The sequence below is a fragment of the Eumetopias jubatus genome, unplaced genomic scaffold (assembly GCF_037043125.1).
Source record: "Eumetopias jubatus isolate StellerSeaLion01/CBP00866 unplaced genomic scaffold, mEumJub1_p1.0 scaffold_5, whole genome shotgun sequence".
Classification (NCBI taxonomy): Eukaryota; Metazoa; Chordata; class Mammalia; order Carnivora; family Otariidae; genus Eumetopias; species Eumetopias jubatus.
The window spans coordinates 14,680,442-14,705,710 of NW_028274811.1; the positions used below are offsets into that span (position 1 = coordinate 14,680,442).

The window sequence follows — 25,269 nt, forward strand, 5'->3', positions numbered from 1 at the left end:
GCCCTGTGATCAGGTGAATTCATACTCTGAATTCTTATATGAATGCTGTGTGAGCTGATGAGCTTCTCGTTAGGATAAGAGGTTGTTGTCCCCTCATTTTTTAATATATTTGGTGGAATGTTGACCTCCTCAGGTCCCATCTAACTCTATAAAAGTTTCTGTCATGCTTTTAATTTTTAGTTGTTCTAAGGTTTTCCAAGAGGCCCCTGAATTAGTGAAGTAATGGATTAAAACTATAAATAGTTGATTAACCTTTTTTTCCCTTTGTTTTTAAGGAAACCTCAGAACCAATATTTCCCAGCCCTCTGTCAGAGCAGACCTCGGTACCCCTCCTCTTTGCCTGTACAGCTAGTGCCAAGACAGTCGTTGCCAACCCGTTGCTGCACCTCAGTAACCTCACGCATGATATTCTGCATGCCATCATAAACTTGGATTCACCACCCCATCCTGACATCCAGAGCAGCAAAGTAAGGACGTTGGGTTCATTCTTTAAAACTTAGCTGCTTATTATGATAAAACCGAAAGAAAAATGTAAAGCAACACTTTTTAGAAATAGTTTTAAATATCAGACTACACGTAGGAATTGTTACATTACCACTTATAAATTTTTTGATCAAAGAAAACTTGTGGTTGTAGGCCTGGCTCACCTCACTTTGTTCTTATCCCAATAGGGTGTTTGAGTTTTTAATCACAGTGCTAGTTATTTAGTCTTATTTAGCCACTTTACTAAGATAAGAGTAATAGGTGTGTATACAAATACATGAGTGATTCTTTAGTATTACACTTAGGCAAAAAGCTGATTGCCTTTTAAAAATAGAAACTTAGAAATAATTTAGAAATTCCCTTTTAGAAATAATTTTGGTGTGAAGTTATTAATATACAAATAAAGTTTTCCTTTGTTAACATTAAAAAATTATATATTTTAAGGATAATGTGAAGTAATTTGCCCCTGTTGTTTCTCTAGGCCAGGCAGTGTTTTATTAATCAGCTACAGCAGAATCACCTGACATTCTTGTTAGAAGTTTGGATTCTTAAGTTGACTCCAAACTTATTGAATCAGTGTGTGAGAGTGAGTCCTAAGAATATGTATTTTTAGGAAATTTCTCAGGTGATTCTGATGCATAACTAATCATATAGTTAGATAATCATCCACATCATCTTGCCATCCATCACCACTATACTTTATGTACCATTAATATCACATTTCATGTTTCATCTTTACTCTCCAAACATACTGAAATCCTTTAAAGTATGACCAAGTTTGACTATTTCTCTTTTTTCTTTTCCTTGAATAGTCTGTCATCTGGTTCTCGCCCACCTCACAGGCTGTGATATCACACCAGTTCGATATTCTGCTTGCCTAATGGTGGCTTCTCCTACAGTTTTACCCTCTTGGATAACCTTAACCTTTGTCATTTAATTTTGTCACTTCCTGTGCTCTTCTGTAGTATAAATGCCCACATAGTGTGTTATACAGTAAGAATTTAATTTCCTTCAGATTGTGCACAATTTTAGTAATAAGCAGCTTTTGCTGCTTAGGAACCACACCAAAACATAGTATCTTCAAATGGCCATCATTTATTTTGCTCATGATTCAGTGGGTTGGCTTCTCAGTTCTTCTGATTTGGACCAGCTGGACTGACCTTTGGATATTTTCATTTGTCTTTGGCCGGCTGGTAGGCTGGCTGGATTCCGGATTAGGATGGCTGTATTTACATTTTTGGTGGTTGGCAGACTATTTCCAGGGCTGATAGTCGACTATCAAGCAAGAAAAACAGAACCAATAGGACCTGTGTATGTGTGTATAGAGCTTTGTTTTATAAGCAGTTGGCTCACATAATTATGGAGGTGGAGAAGTCCCAAGATCAGCGGTCGTCAAGCTAGAGAACCAGGACTTACTGTGTAGTTCCATTCTGGGTTTAGAGGCCTGAGAACCAGGAGGGCCAGTTGAGTGTAAGTTCTAGTCTGAAAGCCAGCAGGCTTGAGACCCCAAAAAAGCCAGTGTGTCTGTTCTAGCCTAAAGGCAGGAAAACACCACTGTTCTAGCTCAGTGCAGCCAGGCAGAAGTTCCCTTTTACAGCTTTGTTTTATTTCGGCCTTCAACTGATTGGATGAGGCCTACCCACATTAGGGAGGGCAGTCTTCCTTAGTCTTCCACTTCTACCAGTGTCATTTGCATCCCACATCAGCCTTACAGATACACCCAGAATGTTTGGCCAGATGTCTGGGCACCCCTTGGTCCAGTTAAGTTGATATATAAAATTAACCATCATGCATAGGTTATTTCACATAGAGGTTGCAGGGGTTTAAAAAGCAAGAGAATTTGCAAGCCCTTTTGAGGACTAGGTTCAGAAGTCACATATCATTTTGCCCTCTTGGTCAAAGCAAGTCCCAAGGCCAGTCCAGATTCAGTAAGTGGAGATAATAGACTCCACTTTTTGTTGGAGAAGCTGGAAAATATTCTGATCATTTTTGTAATTTCCCATATTTGGACTTGCTGTCTTCATTTTTATGATATTCTTGATTTTAATTCATACCACACATCTTAATTGATAATTGAAGGGGAAATAGCAATTCTATTTTTATCTACATAGAAGAGTGTCATACTTCATGATTAGGTCAAGAATCTAGTCTTTTAAATAGTCTAATCTAGTTTACTTTCTGACCTGGGTTGTGCTTCTCAGACCTTCTTCTCTCATTGCTTGTCATGGCATGTTTAGAGCCTTCTCTTTCTCGGTACAAATGTTTGCCCTTCAGTTGCTGTCTTTCAGGCCTTCTTTCTGTAAATAATTGCATTTTCTTTAGATTGCTCGTTTTCTCTAGTAGCTAGAATATGTGGTAGCATATGTTTCAATGACCTGTCCATGGGTAAACAGTCATTTCTCAGACTGAGCTTTTACATATTTTGGCTGAGGAAGAAGGGTGAAGCTTGGAGGGTTTTCTTTTAATACATGGCTTATGCACTGCTGAATAGCGAACATCTGTTCCCATTTGTTCTTGAAATAGAAATTAGGTAGCAGGTGTGTATTTTATGATTTCTGCCAATGGCCTTAGTGTTTTTAATTTGTCTGTAGTGCGATCTCTATAGGCATAAATGAGTGTTAAGGAAAAAAGGACATAGTTTCTAGGGACAAAATAGTTTTTCCATCTTTTTTACGTTGCTGAGTATAGTAGGTCTTGAAACAAGTTTGATTTTTTAAAAGTCATACTTAATTTTGTTTGTTTGTTTGTTTTTCAGGTATATGTAATGCATACTTTAGCAGCCTCACTTTCTGCTTGTATTTATCAGTGCCTTTGTGGTAGTCATAACTACAGGTAAATATCTTTTTGTGAAGTTTAGGAATGTTTGTGGTAACTGATGAGGTTTCAGAATTTGTGCCCTCTTGCTTTAGAAAAAACTGTTTTTCACAGTCTAAATAATGCAAAAGTATTTGAAGTAATAAGTACTATTTTTCCATCTTTGAATTTTAGCTTCTGCCTTTATGGCAAATGAATGTTCAGTAGACCCTTGTCAGTATAACTAATTTAGCTAACTTTTATTGATCACTCCCTAATGCCAGACATTGTGATATGCACTGAGATAAGTTCTCCTTTCCTGTGGTCTGTCTAGTTGGAAACAAACATGTGAGTTGGTAAGTGATATATACAACATGACATTACACTTAAGTGATAAGTACTGTAGTGTAGGTGTATTATAGTTATAAACAATATTATATACTATAGTATTATAGTGTACTATATTGTATAATTATAATGCATATAATATAGTGAAAGGCTCAGGGAGCACAAAGGAGGGAGTAATTGACTTGAAATTGAGAAAAACTTTACCAAAGAGTGATGTTTATGATTTGTCTCTTTATAGCCTAAGGTTTCACTATAATTTAGCTAGACTTTTAAAACATACTGTTTGACACTTTGGTATCTTCCTTTAGTTCTTTGAAATTCTCTTTCCTTTTTTTAAAATTTTTATTTAAATTCCAGTTAACATACAGTGTAATACTAGTTGCAGATGTACAATATAGTGATTTAGCACTTGCATACATCACGCTGTGCTCATCACAAGGGCACTGCTTAATCCCATCACCTATTTCACCCATCTCCCCCACCCACCTCCCCCGTCTGTGGCCATCAGTTTGTTCTCTAGAGTTAAGGTTTTCCTCTCTTTTTTCCCCTATGATCCTTTGTTTTGTTTCTTGACTTTATTTCTCTAAATATTTTGTCTTCTCTGTCCTATTTTTTATTAGACAGGTATTGGAATTTACAGGTTACTCTTATTTTCCTTTTAGCTTTCATCTCATATTTTCTTTTTTTTTTTTTTTAAAGATTTTATTTATTTATTTGACAGAGAGAGAGAGAGCGAGAGCAGGAACACAAGCAGGGGGAGTGGGAGAGGGAGAAGCAGGCTCCCCACTGAGCAGGGAGCCCGATGTGGGACTGGATCCCAGGACGCTGGGATCATGACCTGAGCCGAAGGCAGACACTTAATGACTGAGCCACCCAGGTGCCCTCTTTATTTTTGCTTTATTTCAGGAGAAATCCTGGTTTCGTTTTCCAGATGCTCACTCATTCTTCAGCAATGTCTTGTCTTTTATTTAGCCTGAGGTTGTGTTTTAGAAATTCTATTTTTCATTTTTAAGATCTCCTTGTTAATTTTAATGGTCACTTTTATTTTTATAACTTACTGTATTTCTTAATTGTTTTAACCTCTCTGAGTATAAAGCATCTTCTGTCATGTTCTGATAAGTCTGCTTCCTCAGGTGCAGGTCATTCACTGTGTTTGTTGTTTCTTACATGATGTTAGCCTTCCTTGGTGTTGATTTTTGCTTGTTGTATGTGTTTTAATTCTCCCATGGGAGTCTTAGTTTACTAATCTGCTTCTGTATTCCCAAGGTAGCTTCAACTTGATTTCTTTGGCCTTCGTCCTCCAAGAGTTCACTTTTCTTGTTATTGAATGTGGCTTTATTTTCATCAACATATCTTTATCTTTTTCATCATTTCCATAGGCTTATTGTAGCAGGGGGGATATTTTTGTTGGCAGCCTGCCATCTCGAAACTGGAAAGTAAAGCATGAGAAACTATTTACAAATGCGTCAGAATGTTATGACTAATAGAAGACTTGCCAATCAGAACAGATCTAAACCAATAAATGTGCTGTATTTAAATATGACATTCATTTACTTCACAGTTGAAATAGAAATTTATTACAGGATTTAACAAAAATTTTTGTACCATTTTCTGTCAGATTTATTTCATAGTTTATATCAAGCAGCAAGTTACTTTGTTCATTCATGTTTATTTATAGTTTAAAGTGCCATTTACTTGGAAAAGCTTACCCTGAATTCCCAAGTTGTATAAAATGCTCCCCCCTTTTGCTTCCATAGCCCTGTATGCATAGGTTTTGTCTCTAAAAGCAATATGATAGGGGCACCTGACTCTTGATTTCAGCTCAGGTCATGATCTCAGGGTCATGGGATCAAGTACCACTTTGGGCTCTGTGCTGGGTGTGGAGTCTGTTGAGATTCTCCCTCTCCCTCTGTAACCCCTCTTCCCCCCTCCCCTGCTCTCTCCCTCTCTCTCTCTCTCTCAAAAAAAAAAAAAGAAAAGGAAGCGGTATAATGAAATTATTTGTGTCTGATTCTTCCACCAGACTATAAATTTCATTGATATAGAAACCACATTTTTCATTATATCCCTGGTACCTTGTATATATACCTGATGTAACCTATCCTGATGGGGGGTTGACAGCCATTAAATATCAAGCTGAACCTAAACTGACTTTGTTTTCAACCAGATAACCTTGTTTTGAACTTTGATAGAATAGCTTGCTGTTTGTGGTCAATAGTGAGTTTTCTCATTTGTATGTATTCTATTTCTTGCATTAAATAAATATACTTACAACCTATCACATGTATTTTAATTTAGAAAGTTGGCATGTTTACACTTAAAGGATACTTGGTTTTATTATATCACCAGACTATAGAGAGCACTACTTAGATCAGTAGTAGCAGTATAACTAATAAAAATTTGAATTTTAAGATACCCAGAAGTTAGATCTAAAACATGGAAATATTACATGTGAAATTCATTTTAGATCATGATATTTTTATTATTGTTTTCTTATGTGGTTATTGTTGCAGATTATTCTTACTTAAATGTCTTCTTTTCTTAGTTCATTTCAAACAAATCAGTTTACTGGAATGATGTATCAGACAGTCCTGCTTCCCCATCGACATTCTTTGAAAACAGGAAGCTTAGATGAAGCAATAACTCCTAATACATCACCAGCACAATGGCCAGGTACAAAGAATTTATGTATATATGTACGTAAATAAATATATGTGAGTTTTTTCTTAGCCTTATTGAATTTAATCAGATGAGGAAAAAGTACATTTGGTGTGGTTTTGCTGCACGATAATCACTGTTAAATATTGTTATAATTGATACCACTTCAGTACTTACCACTCATTGTAAATTTCGCAGTTATTTAACATTGGTATTTCCTTGACCATTTACCAAAATAACTCAAATGTTTTGTTATATCACTTGTTATAATTTTTTGTCATAATAGAAATACATTTGTTGTGGGAATTAAATTTTATCTATCAGATTTGTATTAGATGATAGATTTTCATTGTTTCTCTAAATTGAACAAAGAGCTCAGTATTTGTGCATTAACTGTAATAACTTCTAGTTTGTGAATCTAGAGAAGAAAAAACTTTAATCCTGGTTTAATAAAGTTTTTTCAAAAATTAAAAATGTAGTTAATTTTTTATTTTTAAGATTTATTGTCAGTGGTAGCTGTTGTTTGTTTGTTCTAGGAATCACTTCTCTGATTCGACTTTTGAATTCTTCTGGCGAGGAAGCCCAGTCAGGGCTTACCGTCTTGCTCTGTGAGATTCTCACAGCAGTGTATCTGAGTCTCTTCATCCATGGCTTGGCAACACATTCTAGTAATGAACTGTTTCGGATCGTGGCCCATCCCCTGAACGAAAAAATGTGGTCTGCTGTGTTTGGTGGAGGTGCACATGTTCCCAGCAAAGAACACACACACTCAAAAGCTTTACCTGGTTAGTTTTTTCATGTTTGTTTGTTTATTTATTTTTAAGACTGAAACTTTATTTGTTCGTCTGAATGATAACTTTGTCAAATGTAATTACATTTAATTTATTCACAGAAAGTTTTTGTTACAGACCATTTTCTTAAAGCATGAACAAATGGTTTTATGGTGAAAATGCAGTGTCCAGTTTCTGGTGCAGTTTTCAAACTGTAAGACACTCGTGCACCAGTGATTAGAACTATCTAATGTAATTTTCTTAAATCTTTTGCTGTTGAAATGATCATTTGTTTTGAAATATACTGTAACACTGGTCTTTGTTCTATCCCAAATACAGATTCTCTCTTCTTTCTTTGGCAGGAAGGCACTTTGCTATGCCTAGCCCCCACCAGGTAGTGGTATTCTCCATGGAATGTGTGGGCTTTACCAAAGCTCTTTCAACCATCAGTTCTCATAGCCCTCCCAGTCTTGCAGGCAAGATACTAGCTTTAGAAATAGGCTTTTACGGCTCAGCTTGCTTTGTGTTGTTTTGGAGGGGTTGGGTTACCTTGGGCCTGTTTTATTTTGTATGGCTCTTGAAATAGAAAATTGAGAAATTTCCTTTAATCAAGCCATATTTTTGATTTAAAACAATGATTAGCATTTCAGAAAACCATCTCTGCTTTTTATTCTGCTTTTAAATTATTTTCCTTTGATTTTCTATTCCTTAGACTTTAACATCTTTTTAAATGTGTAGGAATAAATGTCAGTGCTAACCATGGTAAATCAGACTATGGCTTGAAATGTCTGGAAAACATTTCAAATGAGGCTGCTTTATGTTTTGCATACTATGATTCTGGCCATTAGGGGTTTTGGATTTCTAAGTGTTCATAACACCAGGAAAAGTGAATATTTTAAATAACTGTATCCCTATTTCTAAACTTTCTAATATTGAAACTATATATATTATATCTTGATGTGAAAAGAATCTTCATAATGCTTTCTACCTAGCTGTTAAATTTTCTTCTTGTAATTTATTAGCCCATATGTGATAATCTTTTTTAAAAAAAATCTTCACTTTTATGACATCTCTTCTCATTTTTAAGGAGTAATTTCCTGTGCTTTATTTTTTATATGGATGAAAAAAAAGAAAAAGACTATAACTTTTCATGAAGTTTGCCTTGGAATATATATATTTAACTTCAGATAACTGAATTCAATTAAAGAAAAACTTACAAAGTCTTAAGAGGGGGTAAGATTTATAACTCTACTGAGATTAGCATTAAAAAAATGGGTAAACTAATTGTGGCCCTGTTTTTAATGTGTCCTAAGAGAAAATCATTTAAAAATTTGATGTGGTTAGTATGAAATGTTAAAAAGGGATAAATTCTTGCTGTGGAATGTCCAGATACCTGTAAAAAATTAAAAATATTCTTACCAGTCACCATGTCTCAATTCCAACTATTTCTACTGAGTACAGATGTGTAAAGAACCTTACTCAAAGTCTGAGTTCTTTGTTGAACCACTCAGTTTTAGTTGTTTCTAACACACAAATACCATTACATAAATTATCTTATAGGTATCATCATAAACAGTATTCCATCACTTACTGAACCCTAAATAGTCAAAGTGACTGAAAATTACCTGCATCTGTACATTCAATCCCTTGGTGGCAAGTAACACAGAATACTTATGGTTCAGGCGCCTGGGGTGGCTCAGTTGGTTAAGCGACTGCCTTCGGCTCAGGTCATGATCCTGGAGTCCCGGGATCGAGTCCCGCATCGGGCTCCCCGCCCAGCGGGGAGTCTGCTTCTCCCTCTGACCCTCCCCCCTCTCATGTACTCTATCTCTCATTCTCTCTCTCTCAAATAAATAGATAAAATCTTTAAAAAAAAAAAAGAATACTTATGGTTCACTAGAACCCTCAGTTTGTTTCTCAGAGTCCATAGTCTCTCATGGTGCGTGTCTCCCTCCGATTTCCAGGGGATGGGGGTGGGGGAATGGGTTAGCCTGGTGATGGGTATTAAAGAGGGCCCGTATTGAATCGAGCATTGGGTGTTATACACAAACAATGAATCATGGAACACTACATCAAAAACTAATGATGTATGGTGATTAACATAACATAATAAAAAAATTAATTAAAAAAAAAAAAACATGTGGCTCACTTAGTGTTAAGGCCACATCCAGGTTATGTGATGCTCATCTGTCTTTGAGAACTCAGAAACTGTGGAATCAATCATAGATGTAACTTAGTACTAGAAGAGGAATTAAAAGTCACCATTTGTTTTCCTTGTTCTCGTGTAAATTCTCATTTCAGTTTTCTTTGCAATGATGGTCTCGTGAACTAAATTTTTTTTTCTTTTTTCTTTTTTATTTAAATTCAGTTAGCCAACATATAGTACATCATTCTCATGAACTAAATTATATTTCTCTCTACATGTCTTTTATATACTTAATATACTAATATTTTTAGTGACAAAATTTAAATATGACTAAGCCTTGTAATGTAAGAAAATAATAGATGATTTCTATTAGATTTCAGTTTGGCAGGTTAGAATTCTTAACAAAAATGTTAATGTAATCAGTAACTTTATTTTTTAATCAAATTTAACTTGGTGAATTCCACATCATATATTAATGAAGGACTTATTTTTTCTAACTAAAATTAGTGCAGGGGCATTTCGTGGAGTTAAGAACTATTTTGTTATTAGGGTTAATTTTTAAAATAGACAATCAGGTGAGCAATAGCAAGTTTGGGAAAATTTTTTTTTTCTGCTGATGGTTAGGAATCCATACTTTGCTTTTTATTGCATATTATAAAGCAAAGCAGTGTTTTTATTGAAGAATTTTTATTGTATTTTGTCATAATATTTGCAGTATGAGAACTGAATTTTCCATCTTCATCTTTTTTTTAACAAATATTGTTTTTTTTCTTTTTTTTCTTTTCAAGATTTTATTTATTTATTTGAGAGAGAGAGAATGAGAGATAGAGAGCATGAAAGGGAAGAGGGTCAGAGGGAAAAGCAGACTCCCCGCTGAGCAGGGAGCCCGATGCGGGACTCGATCCCGGGACTCCAGGATCATGACCTGAGCCGAAGGCAGTCGCTTAACCAACTGAGCCACCCAGGCGCCCTCCATCTTCATCTTGATAAATATATAGTAATGATTTTTTATGTCTCCACACTGAGGAATAAAATATAAAATGAGTATTTTATTTGTGGTAAGCATATCTTTTTTTTTTCTAACTGCTCATGATGTTTTAGACATTTTAAAGTATATTTTTGCCATTTGATTATTTATGGTAGATAAGGATCGGAAAATCCAAATGTTTTGCTTTTTCCCTAAAACTTGTATAAAAAAATAAAAGTTTTCTATTCAGTATTTAGCGATTATACATGTCATTGCTCTCCTTCCTTTAGCAAAATATATAAAATATCAACATTTCTTGACCAGAAAAAGTGTAAGACTTCAGCATTTTTACAATAGAAAACAATCAGCTATTTATAATACAGATGAATATGCCCAACAATTTCAACTGGCTACTGAACCAAAAAATAACTAGTTTTGCCAGAGAAGGGAATACATCTTTTGTTAGACTCCTTGGGCAGACGTTTTTTTGAGGGACAGATATAAATTTTCATTAAAAAGCATCTCTTCATTTCATAACTACCATATGTGTCCCTTTGTGACAGGCTTATTTCACTTAGCACAATGTCCTTGAGGTTCATCCATGTTGTGGCATATGATAGGGTTTTCTTTGTACAGCTGAGTAATATTTCACTGTATGTATGTACTCCATTCTCACTTTTAATGAGTCTGTTGAGCTGGAGATGAAATCTTACAGGCACACCCGTGGTCTTCCGGGTGATGGAAAAATACTGTTATCTCCAGATTTTTTATTATATAAACCTATCCACAAAACATGCGTGAGCAAATCCTCAGTATGTATGTATGTATTTATTTATAAATACATGTACTCTTGGTGATCCAGATATTAAACACTGACAGATTTTCTTCTTCCCCTTACCACCCCCCTCCCCTTTCTGCTCCCCTTGTCCCACCCCCTTTCTCGTTCCTTCCTCCACTCCACCTCTCCTCTCTTCTTTTCCTTCTCCCATTCTTACCCTGTTTCTCTTTTCTTCCTTCTCCCCACTTCTCCTTATTAAAAAATCTAAGTAGTAGTTGTAATATTTTCTTTCCATATTCTAGTGAATCGCTTTGAACACCAACTATCTTGGAAACTACTTGCTCTGTGATTTGGAGACAAATCACTACTTTCTACTAAGATAGTCGTCATTTCATTTTTATAGGTACTTATGAAGCAGGTACAAGGTACTACTGTGCCCTACCAATCCTTGAGAGTCCGTCTTTCTAAAATTGGAAAATTTCACCTGTCAGACATTTTTTTTGCATTAATTTTATTCTTTGAAGATTAAGAAGTACCTTAAATGTATTACTTCTTGAATCTGTTTTGGTCTTTTCCTTTTAAGAATCTTTGAAGTTTCCTTGTAAAGTCATGTTTTACATAAAATTTTGAGAATTTGTTTTTTTATATAATTTGTGTTGGCCTATATTTGTACTTCTCAAACTTTTTGCCTCAAGCGGTTGCTAGAGGAGAGTGAATATATATACCTCTTAGGAAATCTCTTATGCTGAATTATCTTGCCAAAAACAAGAAATAGATGCAGGATCTATTTTATCTTGAACTTACATGACTTTTATCTTCTCCATATCTTTGTTTCTTTCCAATAAAATATTTTAAATCATCATTTAAATTACTTTCTTCCTCCCACCCCCTAAATTTTGGAGCTAAACTTGAAGGTCCAGGACAATGTCCCCTCTGAAGTTTCATGTATTCTGTGGCACACTCATGAATAGTCTTGTGATAAGTGTGCCTTAGATTGAGAAGCAGAGAATGAAATTATTCTGCTGGTTACTTTGAGGTCACTTTTTAAAAGAAATAACAGTTAAGTCTAGGTTTAGAATATTAATTTTGTTTGATTTAAAATGATAAACTTGGGGCACCTGTGTGGCTCAGTCGGTTAAGCTCCTGCCTTCAGCTTAGGTCATGATCTCGGGATCTTGGGATCAAGCCCCGTGTCAGACTCCCCGCTCAGTGGGGAGTCTGCTTCTTCCTCTCCCTCTGCCCCCCCCCACTCAGGCTCACTTGTGCTTTCTCTCAAATAAATTCTTTTTAAAAAAATAAAAATTATAAACTCAAAAAGTGTTCACTTGTTTTGATTTTAATCAAAACAATATATGTACATGGTAATAAATCCAGTAGTCCGGAAGAATTTATGATAAAAAGCAACATTGTCTTTCTTACTCCTCTGTACCTCTTCTGCCCATTCTTTAGATGTGGCCTCTTAACCATTTCTCCATTTCTGTTTTGGTTCTTTAGGAAGTCACGTCCATAGTTCCAGGAAGTCACTGCAGAATGTACTAGGAGTGAGGATAGAAGTTCTTAAAATGGAGGGAAAGTCCACTATCTTGACTTTAAAAGTACTTCTTAAAAGTACTTTGTATGAATCCAAAGCAGCTAAGAAATTTGTGTTAGTGAGTGATTCTGTCTTTTCTTACCCGTGGGTATGTTGGTTTTTCTTTACCCACTTCCTAGCTTTTCTATGTTCCTTATAATTTCTAAGCTCTGTATCCAAGTTCCTTTTCAATTCTCTCTAATACTGGTTTTTTCCTTCTATTACTAGTAAAGTAGCCATTTACCCCCTTAGTAATGCAACACTAGAGTCAGTTTTTATCCAAAGAGTGACAGAGGTTCTTGATATTTGATTATTAGCATTTTCAAAAATCAGCAGTTGAGCCCTCAGCCACTGTGCAGTCTCTATTGGTCCTTCATGACTATGCTAACCCACTGTGATTTAAACATAAAATTGTCTTAAGTCTTGCTGTAATTTATGGTAAAAGAAGAAGCATCTACACTAATGAGAAGCTACAGGTTATTTCTTGTTTGCTGGGAGGCATCACTCAGGTCCTTTTATTTATAGCATTTCAAGTAATAGAACATTCAGTACTGTGAAACTGTTTGCCATTTTTTTCTTTGCTCATCAAAAGTATTTTAATAAGTAGTTTTATATTTTTGGTATTGAGTCTGTAATTTTAAACATTTACCCCAGTGTGGTAACTTTTCTTATTTTCATGTCAGTGTCTGGGTTCATTGACTATACTTGTAAATTTTTCTCTTTTTAAAAAATCTTCTTAGGTTTTGGTTTAAAAACTCTGATTTTTTTAATCATATAACTTTTGGCAAAAATGTATTCATTTAGTGTTTGTAAGTTTTGTTTTTCCAGAGATCCTTTAAGCTCCCATGTTCATATGCCTTCTAATCTAAAAACAAAAAAAAACAAAATAGTAATGTTAAAGTCAAATGATTGATTGATTTTAAACCACAGCATTAATTTTTGAAAGGTAAAAAGTACCTTTATATTCTAAATTTTTTACTTGATCAGAATTTGATAGAATCAGTTTAAGTTTTAGAATGAATATGAATGTATGCATATTAGAAACATGATTGTTGACTATCAGTTGCTTTTAAAAACAGAAAAAAAATTGGGGTACCTGAGTGACTCAGTTAGTTAAGCATCTGACTCTTGGTTTTGGCTCAGGTCGTGTTTTCAGGGTCTTGAGATCAGCCCCACATCAGGCTCCTGCTCAGTGTGGAGTCTGCTTCTTCCTCTCCCTCTGCCCCCCTCCCACTTGTGCATGTGCTCTCTCTCAAATAAATAAATCTTTAAAAAAAGGCAGAAATTTAACACATTTAATCTGAAAGTTCCTTTTAAAATCATTTGGGAGTTATGTAATAATCATACCACGTCTAAGCAATGTTTTAGAATTTTATCCATTTTAATTTCCTTTTTTTCTGAAATCACTAAATCACTGTTAAACTCAGCTTGGCTGTAGCTTGATATAATGCATGAGCATGCTGTTTATGCAAGCTGAGTAGCTTCAAACAATAAAACAAAATTATATTACAGGATACATATTTTCATTCCTTTGAAAGGTAAGTCAGTTCTCACTGGAACCATTGAAGGAGAATATTGGTGTGCCTTATTGCGGAGTAGTTTGCTTGTCAATTAGACATAGGCTTCTGTTTGGGACAGCCTTGGTTCTGTACTGGTGACTTGCATCTTGTGACTTAATATTTGTTATTTATATATTTGTGTAACTTGTTTTTCTTTCCTGAGGCCCTTAATACTCTAAAGTAAAATGCTAAGAGAATACTAACCACTAAGTGTTTTAAAAGTTAAAACAACAAAGATTGCATTTTCTCTCTCTTTATTATTCCACTGACCAGAAAATTCCATGTGCAAGCCATTTCCAGAAGTCTGAGTCATTTTAATTCAGTTGTTACATATTTGAATTTTTTATTTATTTTCAGTGAAAACATTCAGTTTTGTATGTAGATAAAAGGTCAAGGGATTACTAAAGAACCTCATAAGTTGAGTTGTTGCCTTCAGTTAACATTGACATCCCATGATACTCTTTGTTTTCCATGGTATTCTTCAAAGTAAAGGGATGTAGATAATTTGCTTTCATGATCTTAGCTCAGTTGTGGACTCATTTATAGGCAGGTATTATATCCTTTTACCCACATAACAATCAGAGATGCGGGATAAGTTGAGATAAAAGTAAAGATTGCGTTTTACAGTGATTTTTGTCTCACTTCTACTCATTTTTTTAAAACCTTACTATAGTAGTAATGATCTCAGTTTTGTGTTTGTGCTTATTTGTAACCTTAAATCTTATGTAAAGATAGGTGAAATTAGTACAATGGAAATAGTACTTACTTTAATAATACTTTTTTGTTTTCATTAGTTTCTTCGCTTGTGGAAGAAGGAGAGAAACAGAACAAACGTTTTAGGCCATCAAAAATTTCTTGCAGAGATTCTGCCCCACCGACCTCTTCCTCATCAGTAATCAACCAGGAGTCACTGACAGTCCAAGAGAAGTTCATTCCACCAGAGCTCAGTATCTGGGACTATTTCATAGCCAAGGTAATAAAAGTGCCACCTAGAACAACACTTTGAATAGTAGTGTTGCAATGAAATGGAAATGAAAATGTTTAAAATAAGTGGATTGTTGCTGCTTCCAAGTATTTTCCCACTCTGGTGTAGAAAGATTTCATTTTGTCAGGCTGCATAACAAAACAAAACAAAACAAAAAAACCTCAAAAATATTTGGCCTTTTCCATCCGGTTTTTAAGGCAGTCCTTTGATAAGTTATGATTTCTGTATTTTAAACAAAATACAGTTCTTAGATAAAAAGATAAATTGGTTAATACCGTAGTGCTAAGGTACTTGATGGTAATTGAGGAATCCAGACTACTAGCAGTCGCAGGGCCATTGCTGCTTTTGCTCCTTTTTTGTACTGCAGATGGTCCTACATGGTTCTCATATGCACATGTTATAGTTACTGCCATTTAGTGAAGTAACGAGTCCCACAACAACATGGTTCAGAGTTTCCACAGTCTATTAACTGTGAGGAATTACCTCAAGTACGAACTTCCCTGCTGGCTCTTCCATCCACATGTCACTGTGGAAATAGCAGATGCACCTCATGTGCAGTGATCAGTCACAACAGTTCTTTCAGAGTCTGTTGGCGATTGATCATTTAGGACCCGTTACTCAGTTTGTATACAGACAGCAAAGTGTCAAACTCAAGTGACATTTTACAAAAGAGGATAATGGGAAAAGGGAATTGGCTCACAAAAGTGGAAGTGCTACCAAACAGTGACAAGTGGTAGCACTGTAAGTGACATTCAGATCGAATGTAAGCAGTATGTCAGCTAATAGAATTTAAATAAAAAATGAAAAAAAAATAAATGTAAACAAAGTTTATGGAAAAATAGCTCACATTGGGGCTACTGACATTGCTGTCAGATTCTGGATGTGCAACCAGAGGACTTAGTGAGGGCTAACTTGTCAACAAAGGTGAGGAAAGTGTAACACAGGGATGAGGATGTTGTAGAGATAGTGAAATTGGCAAAAAAAAACCCACTTCACATTAAAGGAACTCTGGCTAATATTTCACAGCATTGCAAGTATGAAGAATAAAATATTAGAAGTTGATACAAACTTAGAAACAAGTATGGTGGTTTGCCAAGGATTAGAAAAGATGCTTGCTTTGTATCCTAAATTACGAGTTAGAAGAAGGCAAGCACTATTCCAAGTACTCTTGATGAATTTTTTACAAAGAAATAAAACACTTGATCAGGTGCCTGGGTGGCTCAGTCCTTAAGCGTCTGCCTTCGGCTCAGCAGGGAGCCTGCTTCTCCCTCTGCCTTTCCCTCTGCCTCTCACTTGTTCTCTCTCTCTCTCTCAAATAAATAAATAAAATCTTTAAAAAAAAAACATTTGAATTCTCAATATTTCTAATATTTTAATTATAGTGTGCTAAATAAATATGATTTTTACTGTTTTTTCATTTCCCTATACATTTATTGCCAACCATAAGAGTTTTAATGTTTTGAAAAATATTTTTCCTAGTCTCAGAATATTTGTAGTTTTTCCTTTGTTTATTAAGATAGCTTCACAATGGTTTCAGCTTGCTTGGTCGTTTTCATGTTCCTATGCTACTATGCAAAGCAAAAATGGCCTGTATGTGTCTTCTGCTTCTCCTGTGATCAGCCACGTCCCTCACATTCTCAACTTCTGCATGTTCTTTTTATTTTCTTCTATTTGATAGCTAAGTATTTTCTGCTGACAACAATCCTTTAGACATGTTAAGCAGTAGCTTAATTTTTTTTTTTTTTTTGTATTTTTCTCGGGGTAAAGACAGGTATTTGTCTCTCCTTGTTCTTCATTGCCTTTTGCAGAGTTATTCATTTATTCAACAAATGTTTATTGAGCCCCTTACTGATATGGGAATATCTTTATGTCATCTTCATTTTGGAAACACAGTTTTAAATGATAGAGGATCCATGATGAGGAAGGCTTTCTTTAGATCTCTTGTTCCTGGATCTTGTTAAATTTCTGGCTGGTCTGCCTTTGTCCCAATTCATATCACAGCCTCAGGCTAGTTGAGAGGTTAGCTTTTTCTAGTTGGTACTGAGATCTCTGTTGTTTTTGATGGTGCCACTGAGCCTGGAATTTTTAATCAAGTCATCCACCTCTGGCCAGGCAGCAGAGTTCTTCCTGCTCACGGACTGCCCGAGCGGCGTGGTAGGGTAGCAGCGGCCCCACCAAAATGCCATATTCTCACTGTTTCTCCAGGGATTCCAGTCAATTTTTCTTGAATAAATGCTTCTCTGTGTGTCGTATGCATTGATCAATTTCCAGTGTCTTTAAATGGGTCTTTTTTACAACTTTGTGCAGTTTTACTGTTGCTTTCTGGTGAGAGAACTTAGGAGCTTCTCTCTCAGCTCTTTCAAAAGTTCTCCTATCCCTGCTATGTGTCTTTACTGGGCTTCCCTACACTGAAGATTTATAACTTCAGATTTCCCATATCACCTCTTCCATCTTTGCTCTTAACTATAAGGTATTAAAACTCTTACCATCCTGTCATGAAGCTCTAACTACATTTGTTCCCATCATATTCATTCCTCCTGTTAATAAGGACGAAGGGTCCTTCCTATCGGAGACTTCAGTTCTGTTCTGAATCCCAACTGTGCTTTTCTTCTCTACTTTTGACTCTCTGTTGACTGCTTCCCATCAGGACAAAAGTGTGCTCTGCTGTCTCTCATTCCAAAGCATGCTTTGATCCCAAAACTTTTTCCAGCTATTACTCCATTTCTCTGCTTCCTGTTATCATTCAGCTTTTTAAAACTATACACACATTTTTTTTTCCCTGTTATCTTAGGTTCCTTTCATAGTTAGCCACTGTGTGACTTCTGACACAGCTACCCCACTGAAGCTGCTGTTGAGATTCAAAGGGGCATCACATATAACTGAAACTTCATCATCATCTCATTTGAACTCTTAGCAATATTCAACACATGCGACCATTTCCTCCTTGAAAATACTTTTTTGTCTTGTTCTCTTAATGCCATTCTCCTCTAGTTTTTTTTTTTTCCCTAATCTTACTATTTATCTTTCATAGTCTCTTTTCTTTATTCTTCCTTTTCCACTTGACCTGTGAATCTTGATCTTCAAATCTGGGTTTTTGATATTTATTTTGTCCAACACCTCCCTTTTATAACCAAAGTTCTCTCATACTAGTAAATGGCATCTTCATCCTAATGGTTTCTTAAGCCAGAAACCAAAAATAGTCTTTTTCCTCTCTGTCCCTTGCTCTCCAAACTTATCAGCATATCTGTCAGTGCTTCCCCAAAATATACTGTCAGTATGTTATTTCTCTCCCTCTTCATCACTAACACATAAATCCATGTTGTTGGAAACCTGTCTCTGTGCTCTGCAGCCAAAATATAACACGAAGACAGAGTGTGGGGATAAAGAAGAACAATAGTTTTATTGCTTTGCCAGGCAAAGGAGGCTATGGCTGGCCAGTGCTTTCAAAATTGCAGACTCGCCTGAGGTAAAAGGGTGCAGGAGTTTTAGAGGAAAATACAGGATCTGGGCGGTTTAGATAGGAATCTGGTATGAGCTTCCAGCTCTTCATCATGTCTTCAAGGTGCTGTCCGACTAGCGCCGGCCATCTGAGTCTCTTGACTGAGTATACTTTGAGGTCAGCGAGATGTCCACATTGATACTGAGTTCCCGGAACAAAGGATTCTACAGAAAAACAAGTCAAGGGTGGGGGGGCTTCAAGAATGAGGAAGAGAAAAAGCTGTTCCATTTAAAGTCAAGCCTTGCTGAAGCATGAGTGTGTCCATCTGAATTTCCATCCATCTTTATGTTTCTGTAGCAGTTTCATCCAGACTGTCAACTCTTGCCTTACTTAGTTACTCATTTCTAGTCTTGCCATTTGAGTTTTTCTCTCATAAGAGAGTGGACATAGTCATACTCTTAAGATGTAAATCTCAATACCTGTCCTCCACTTAAAACTCACTAGTGGCTTTCCATTACCCTCTTTACTGTGACCGACAAAGACCCTACCACACCTGTCTCCTGCCACTGTCTTCAGTGTTCATCCCAACACTTAGCCTCCTGCGATACTGGGCTTCAGCCACACCTGACTTTCCATACCACACTCTTTCCCATATTAACGCCTTCCCAGCTATGATTTCCACTGCCTAAGATGCTTTTCTTCCCTCTCGTTCTGTGGCTTACTTCTTGTCCTTTCAGTCTCAAGTGCCGCTTTACCGAGAGGCCTCTTTCACGATCCGCTTTTGTCAGTTCTTGTTAATGCTCTCAATCCCATCTGTCCTCTTCTGTATGGCCCAACTAAATACAGTTTGTGTTTAGTTTTCTGTTATTTGCCTGTTTTTTTCCACGAAAATGTAAGCTCTCTGAGTGCAGTGACTGTGTTTATGTCTTAAAAATAGACATAAACTATTTTTTTAGTTTGGCGCCCCCCAGATGGCTAAGCATCTGACTCTTGAGCTCAGGTCTTGATCTCAAGGTTGTCAGTTCAAGCCCCAGGTTGGGCTCCAGACTGGGTGTGGAGCCTACTTAAAAGAAAATATGGCAAGTATACTTTTTGACACATTGATACTTGATAAATTTTTTGTTGAATGGCTGCATTAATAAGAGAATTGGGTAAAGTGAGGTTGAAGGCATAGAATGTCAAAAAAGAAGCAGCCAAATACTGGTTACTTTACTTTTTTTTTACATTGAAGTATCTGAAAATGGGATAAATTGCTAATATTAGACTCTGTAATTGAATGTTTTAAATCAGCGAATTGCATGATAAATTCTGTAACTTTTTTATTTTAGCCTTTTCTACCCCCTTCCCAAAGTAGAGCAGAATATGATTCAGAGGAGAGTCTGGAAAGTGATGACGATGATGATGATGTTTTAGCATCAGATTTCCATCTCCAAGAACATTCTAATTCAAATTCATATAGGTATGGAATATTTAATTTTAAGCTTCTTTTTAAAAATTCATCGTGGCTTGGGGCGCCTGGGTGGCTCAGTCGGTTAAGCATCTGCCTTCAGCTCAGGTCATGATCTCAGGGTCCTGGGATCGAGCCCCGCATCGGGCTCCCTGCTCAGTGGAGAGTCTGCTTCTCCCTCTCCCTCTGCCTGCCACTCTCCCTGCTTATGCTCTCTCTCTCTGTCAAGTAAGTAAATAAAATCTTTAAAAACAAAATTCATCTTGGTTTATATACATATTTTTGAAAATAACACGTATGAAATTGGTAGCTTGTTGAATTATAGCACACATTATAACTCAGATTTCTTTAGATGAAATTGTTAAATTCCTTTCTTTAAGAATAATTACACAGTTAGTTTTTTATTATCCGTGAATCGGTTCTCACAAATGCTGTCTACTTTTCCTTGCCTTTGCTCCCTGAGATAAACAAACTCCACTGTTTTAGCCTAGAAAACATAATATCTTTTCAGTATAATAGTAATACTCTAAGATCAGTATAATACTAATACTCTAAGTCAATGATTACTGTCTTAAAAATGGCTTCCACATATTATAAAAATCATAAATATTCAAAATGTTCACCCTCAGCCCCAGTGCTGCTTTATCCTTATGTATGAGTAACAGGATATTATCTTGTCCTTTTGATACGTTGTATATCTCTGAAAGGTGTATATATTTTATTGAAACATTGTATGTTAATGATATGATAGAAAAATAGAAATTTTCCACAAGAAATAAGTAGTATATTAGCGAAAATGAAATAAAAATATTCCTTTATTGAATGGAAAAAATATTTGGAGATTTTTATTTACTGGTATATTGTTGGTTTTTTCCTGTTGACCTAGTTATATATAAATTATTTACATGTCTCAAAAGTCATTCAAACTCTGTAACTTAATAACAGCAAAAACCAAACAACCCAATTAAAAAAGCAGGCAAATGACTTGAATAGATATTTTTCCAAAGAAGATACACAGATGGCCAATAAGTACAAGAAAAGATGCTGTCATTAATCATTAGGGAAATGCAGATTGAAACCACAATGAGAGATCACTTCACGCCCCTTAGAATGACTACTATCCAAAAACTGGAAGACAACAGTGTTGGCAAGAATGTGGAGAAATTGGAACCCTTGTGCACTGTTGGTGGGAATGTGAAATGGTGCAGCCACTGTGGAAAACATTATGGTAGTGAGGAAATTAAAAATAGAATTACCATATGATCCAGCAATTTCACTTCTGAGTATATACCCAAAAGAATTAAAAGCAGGGTCTTGAAGAGGTATTTGTACAAACCGTGCTCACTTCAGCAGTGCATATGCTAAAAAAAATGGGATCGGTATTTGTAGAAACCATGTTCATAACAGCATAATAGCCAAGGGGTAAAAGCACCAAGTGTCTGTTGACAGATGAATGCATAAACAAAATGTGGCATATTCATGTAATGGAATAGTATCCAATCTAAAAAAAGGATGGAAATTCTGACACATGTTACAAAGTGGATGAACCTTGAGGACATTATGCTAAGTGAAATAACCAGTTCCAAATAGACAAATACCATTGCAGTGGTGAATAATTCCACATACGAGGTGCGTAGAGTAGTCAAGTTCATAGAGACAGAAGGTACAATGGTGGTTGCCAGGGGCTAGGAGAAGGGGGAAATGGGGAATTATTGCTTAATGGGGATAGTTCCAGTTTTGCAAGATGAAAAAAGTTCTAGAAATAGATGGTGGTGATGGTTGAATATACTTAATGCCACTGAACTGTACACTTAAAAATAATTAAGGTGGTAAACTCTATATATACAATTTAAAGTAATAAAAAGCCAATACTCTAAGAAATAAATGTGTTTCACTTTAAAAGAGAAGTTGAAATTTCTTTTTTTAATAAAAAAAAGCAAAACTATATAAAAATGTGAAATTGGAAGTCTCACATTTCTGTCTTCCACCCATTTCTTCTCTACACCCTCTACGTATACCCATTTTTATTAGTTTCTGTTTTATCCTTCTGTTTGCAAAAATAAGTGTGTTTGTAGGTGTGTAAAATCTTTTTTTCTCTGCTTTCTTACATGGAAGGTAGTAGTTGCATAGTATATATAATGTTCTATAATTTGATTAATACATGCTGGAGTTCACGTCATACTAACACTTCAAGATTCTTCTACATTCTTTTTTTATGGCTTCCTTAATATTCTGTGATTCCAAACCACAGTGTTTCAGCCAGTACTCTCCTGGCAGATAATTGGTTGTTTCTGCTCTTTTGCTCTCATAGGTAAGGCTGACATGAGTAACTGCATGCATATATTGTTTTGTTTTTCTGGAAGTATATCTGCAGAGTAGATTTTTGATAGTGAAATTGTTTGATTCAAGAGTGGTGTACTCTTCTAAAACCCTAAGTGAATTTTTAACAGACCTACTGTTGTTTTATTTTTAGTTGGTCATTGATGCGCTTGGCAATGGTGCAGTTAGTGCTCAACAATTTGAAGACGTTCTATCCCTTTGCAGGTCATGATCTTGCAGGTAATGAATATCTTAACATGATCTAATATTCCCATTGCTTTTGAATTACTGTTCAGCATTTTTTTTTCAAATAGTCAAGAAAAACTTTAGTAACTTCCTGTTGTAGAAGATAGGTTTCTTTTAACCAGACCAGCCATCTGTAAATGTGTCTATCATACTGTTAGGTGCCATTAGGAGGACAATGTCCAAGAAAGCAGGGGATGTGGACCTTACGTGATTGATTGTATTTGAGACTTTATTTATACCTCTAGTGGAGGTGTTGGGGGATTTAATAACAGTAGACACATAGAAAACTAAGCAAATGTCAAAACTTAGTGATTAACTCCAGAGGAAGAAAAGATTGTACAGAAAGAAAGGGGTGTGATAGTATACCACATGGTCCAGCTATGATCTGTATTTATAAATATAAATAACAAGGTAAACACAGAAACACCAATTTAACCAAAAATTATTATGTGGCTATGTTGGAATGATGGAGAGAGTAGTTTATTCTCATATTCTATAACATAGTAATAAATGAGTACCTCATTTCTAAAATTGAAAAATCCAGAATTCACAGTATAGGCATATTATCTAGATTTTTGGAGGTGAATAGCAAAAATAGCTAAAAGTTGAAAGTGGAGTGAGGAATCAGGAGAATGAAAGTATACAGAACTAGAAAGTGCTGAATTTCATGTTAAGTGTTATTTAACTTTTTTTTAACTTTTGTGTATTTTCATTTTCTAAGCAAATTTTAGTTACATACCACATAGAAATTGGGCTGATGCAAAGATTTAAAGCAATTATTTTTCCTCTCAACATATTTTCATAATATTCAGGTATATTTTTTCATGTGAAATTAAAGCCAAAAGCAGTAATTGATATAGCATTACTTTACATCGTAAGTCATAAATATTATTCCAAGTTGTAATAGTAAAACTGTGATATAATTTCAACTCAGGTTACTCTTTTTTTCTATTGTTCTGGGCCACCTAATTATGTTGAAATAGAGATTTATTACATCTTTTTTTTTTTAAAAAATCCTCTGGAGGTCTCTCCCCACTCTCTTGCACATATCCTCTGCCAAAGTGTCTATGTCAGTCATTCTTACAATCGACTGTAGCATTTTACTGAAGAAGACAAAAGTGGGTCATCTTTATTTTCTCTTTTTAGAGCTTCCAGTTAGCTCACCACTTTGTCATGCTGTTCTAAAAACTCTTCAGTGTTGGGAGCAAGTTCTTCTCCGACGACTCGAAATCCATGGTGGGCCGCCTCAAAACTATATTGCAAGTCATACCTCTGAAGAGAGTTTGTCTGCAGGTCCTGCAATTCTCCGCCATAAAGCTTTGCTGGAACCTACAAACACTCCTTTCAAGTAGGTTGTCCTGTGGATACTGTTTTTAAGTCAGAGTTTTACTAAATCAGTATGTTATTAATTAGTACTTTAAAAAAAAATTTAAGGCCTTCTGTGTTTCCTTTGCGGTTCTTGCCTCATATCTGTGTCTTTGTTTGATATATATTGTAGGCTTAGCAAACATTTCCTGCAAAGGTCCAGATAGTAAATATTTTAGGCTTCGTGGGCCCTATAATCCTTGTTTCTGCTATTAAACTGCCATTGTAGAGTGAAAGCAACTATAGACGATGAGTAAACAAATGGACATGGCTGTGATCCAATAAACTTTATTTTCCCCCAAAAATGAAACGCAGGCTGAATTTGACCTGTGGGCCATAGTTTACTTCCACCCACTCTGGAACAGTGCTGTTCAAAATACTTAGTTAGCAAGCTGTTTTATCGTTCATGAGGAGATGAAGCATTTGCACCAAAAGGTAAATGGATGCAGTGCTTTCTTCATCAATAAAGTTTTGCTGCAAAATGTTAACTGAATTTATAATAAACAGTGTACTTAGTGGTTTAGTGACGTAGTTGATTTACATTATTTCACAAGTTCTTTAGTGAGCATCAGTAACAGAGTCCATGGACCCTTTGAGTAGCTCTGCTTCTAGATCTCTTCTAGGAGAGATCTATTTTTGGTAGATACTATGTTTCTAGGGGTCGCAAACTGCAGCCCTGACAGCACATCCACCCATCCTCCTGCAGTGTAAATAAAGTTTTATTGGATCACAGCCATACCCTTTCATTTTAATATTTCCTCTGGGTGCTTTCCTATCAGTGACTGAGTTGAGTGGTTTAAAGACAGCCCACAAAGCCTAAAATATTTACTATCTGGTTTTTTAAGAAAAAATTTGCAGACTGCTACCCTCAGTGATATGGTCTGATTCCGGTTAATTTATTATTATAAACGTTCATAGAGCACCAAGGAAATGTGGCCAAGTTAATCAGAAATCTTCAAAGTGTATAATTAAATATCCTGTCTCTGTAGATCCAAACACCATCTGGCACTGTCTGTGAAGAGACTTTGGCAGTACTTGGTGAAGCAGGAAGAAATTCAGGAAACCTTTATCAGAAATATATTCACAAAGAAAAGATGTCTTAATGAGGTCTGTATAAGTTAAAACCTTTTTACTCTGTTATTACTGAAGTCTTTTGTATTATGTAACCATAAAAAACGTTGCATTTTACAGACTTTTAAAAAACTCACTTTTATATCATAAACACTTATTATGCAGTTAGTAGATGGAAAAAGGGACTGACAAGGAGAGAGGGTCAGTATTATCCTAAATCAAGTTTTAAAGTAACTAAGATGTATTTAGAACTCTTTTTCCCCCCAAAAAAGATTGTTTGAGTGAAGATTCTACATCTTGTTTGCTGTATTTTGAGTTGTCATGA

General features: G+C 35.6%; 1 protein-coding gene across 3 annotated transcripts in view; it reads left to right on the top strand.

The window, feature by feature from the left end:
* Positions 1–25,269, top strand: part of DMXL1 (Dmx like 1) — a 127,889-nt gene that overhangs the window by 64,424 nt on the left and 38,196 nt on the right. For 2 of the 3 annotated variants that reach the window (XM_028103551.2, XM_028103552.2), the window contains exons 25-33: positions 276–467; positions 3,239–3,315; positions 6,170–6,297; positions 6,819–7,067; positions 14,867–15,045; positions 19,825–19,955; positions 22,417–22,502; positions 23,655–23,856; positions 24,863–24,980. In XM_028103551.2, the coding sequence (XP_027959352.1) occupies positions 276–467; positions 3,239–3,315; positions 6,170–6,297; positions 6,819–7,067; positions 14,867–15,045; positions 19,825–19,955; positions 22,417–22,502; positions 23,655–23,856; positions 24,863–24,980 (1,362 nt within the window). Of the gene's footprint in view, positions 1–275; positions 468–3,238; positions 3,316–6,169; positions 6,298–6,818; positions 7,068–7,414; positions 7,529–14,866; positions 15,046–19,824; positions 19,956–22,416; positions 22,503–23,654; positions 23,857–24,862; positions 24,981–25,269 lie in introns of all 3 variants that reach the window. The other variant, XM_088023239.1, reaches the window with a different exon arrangement.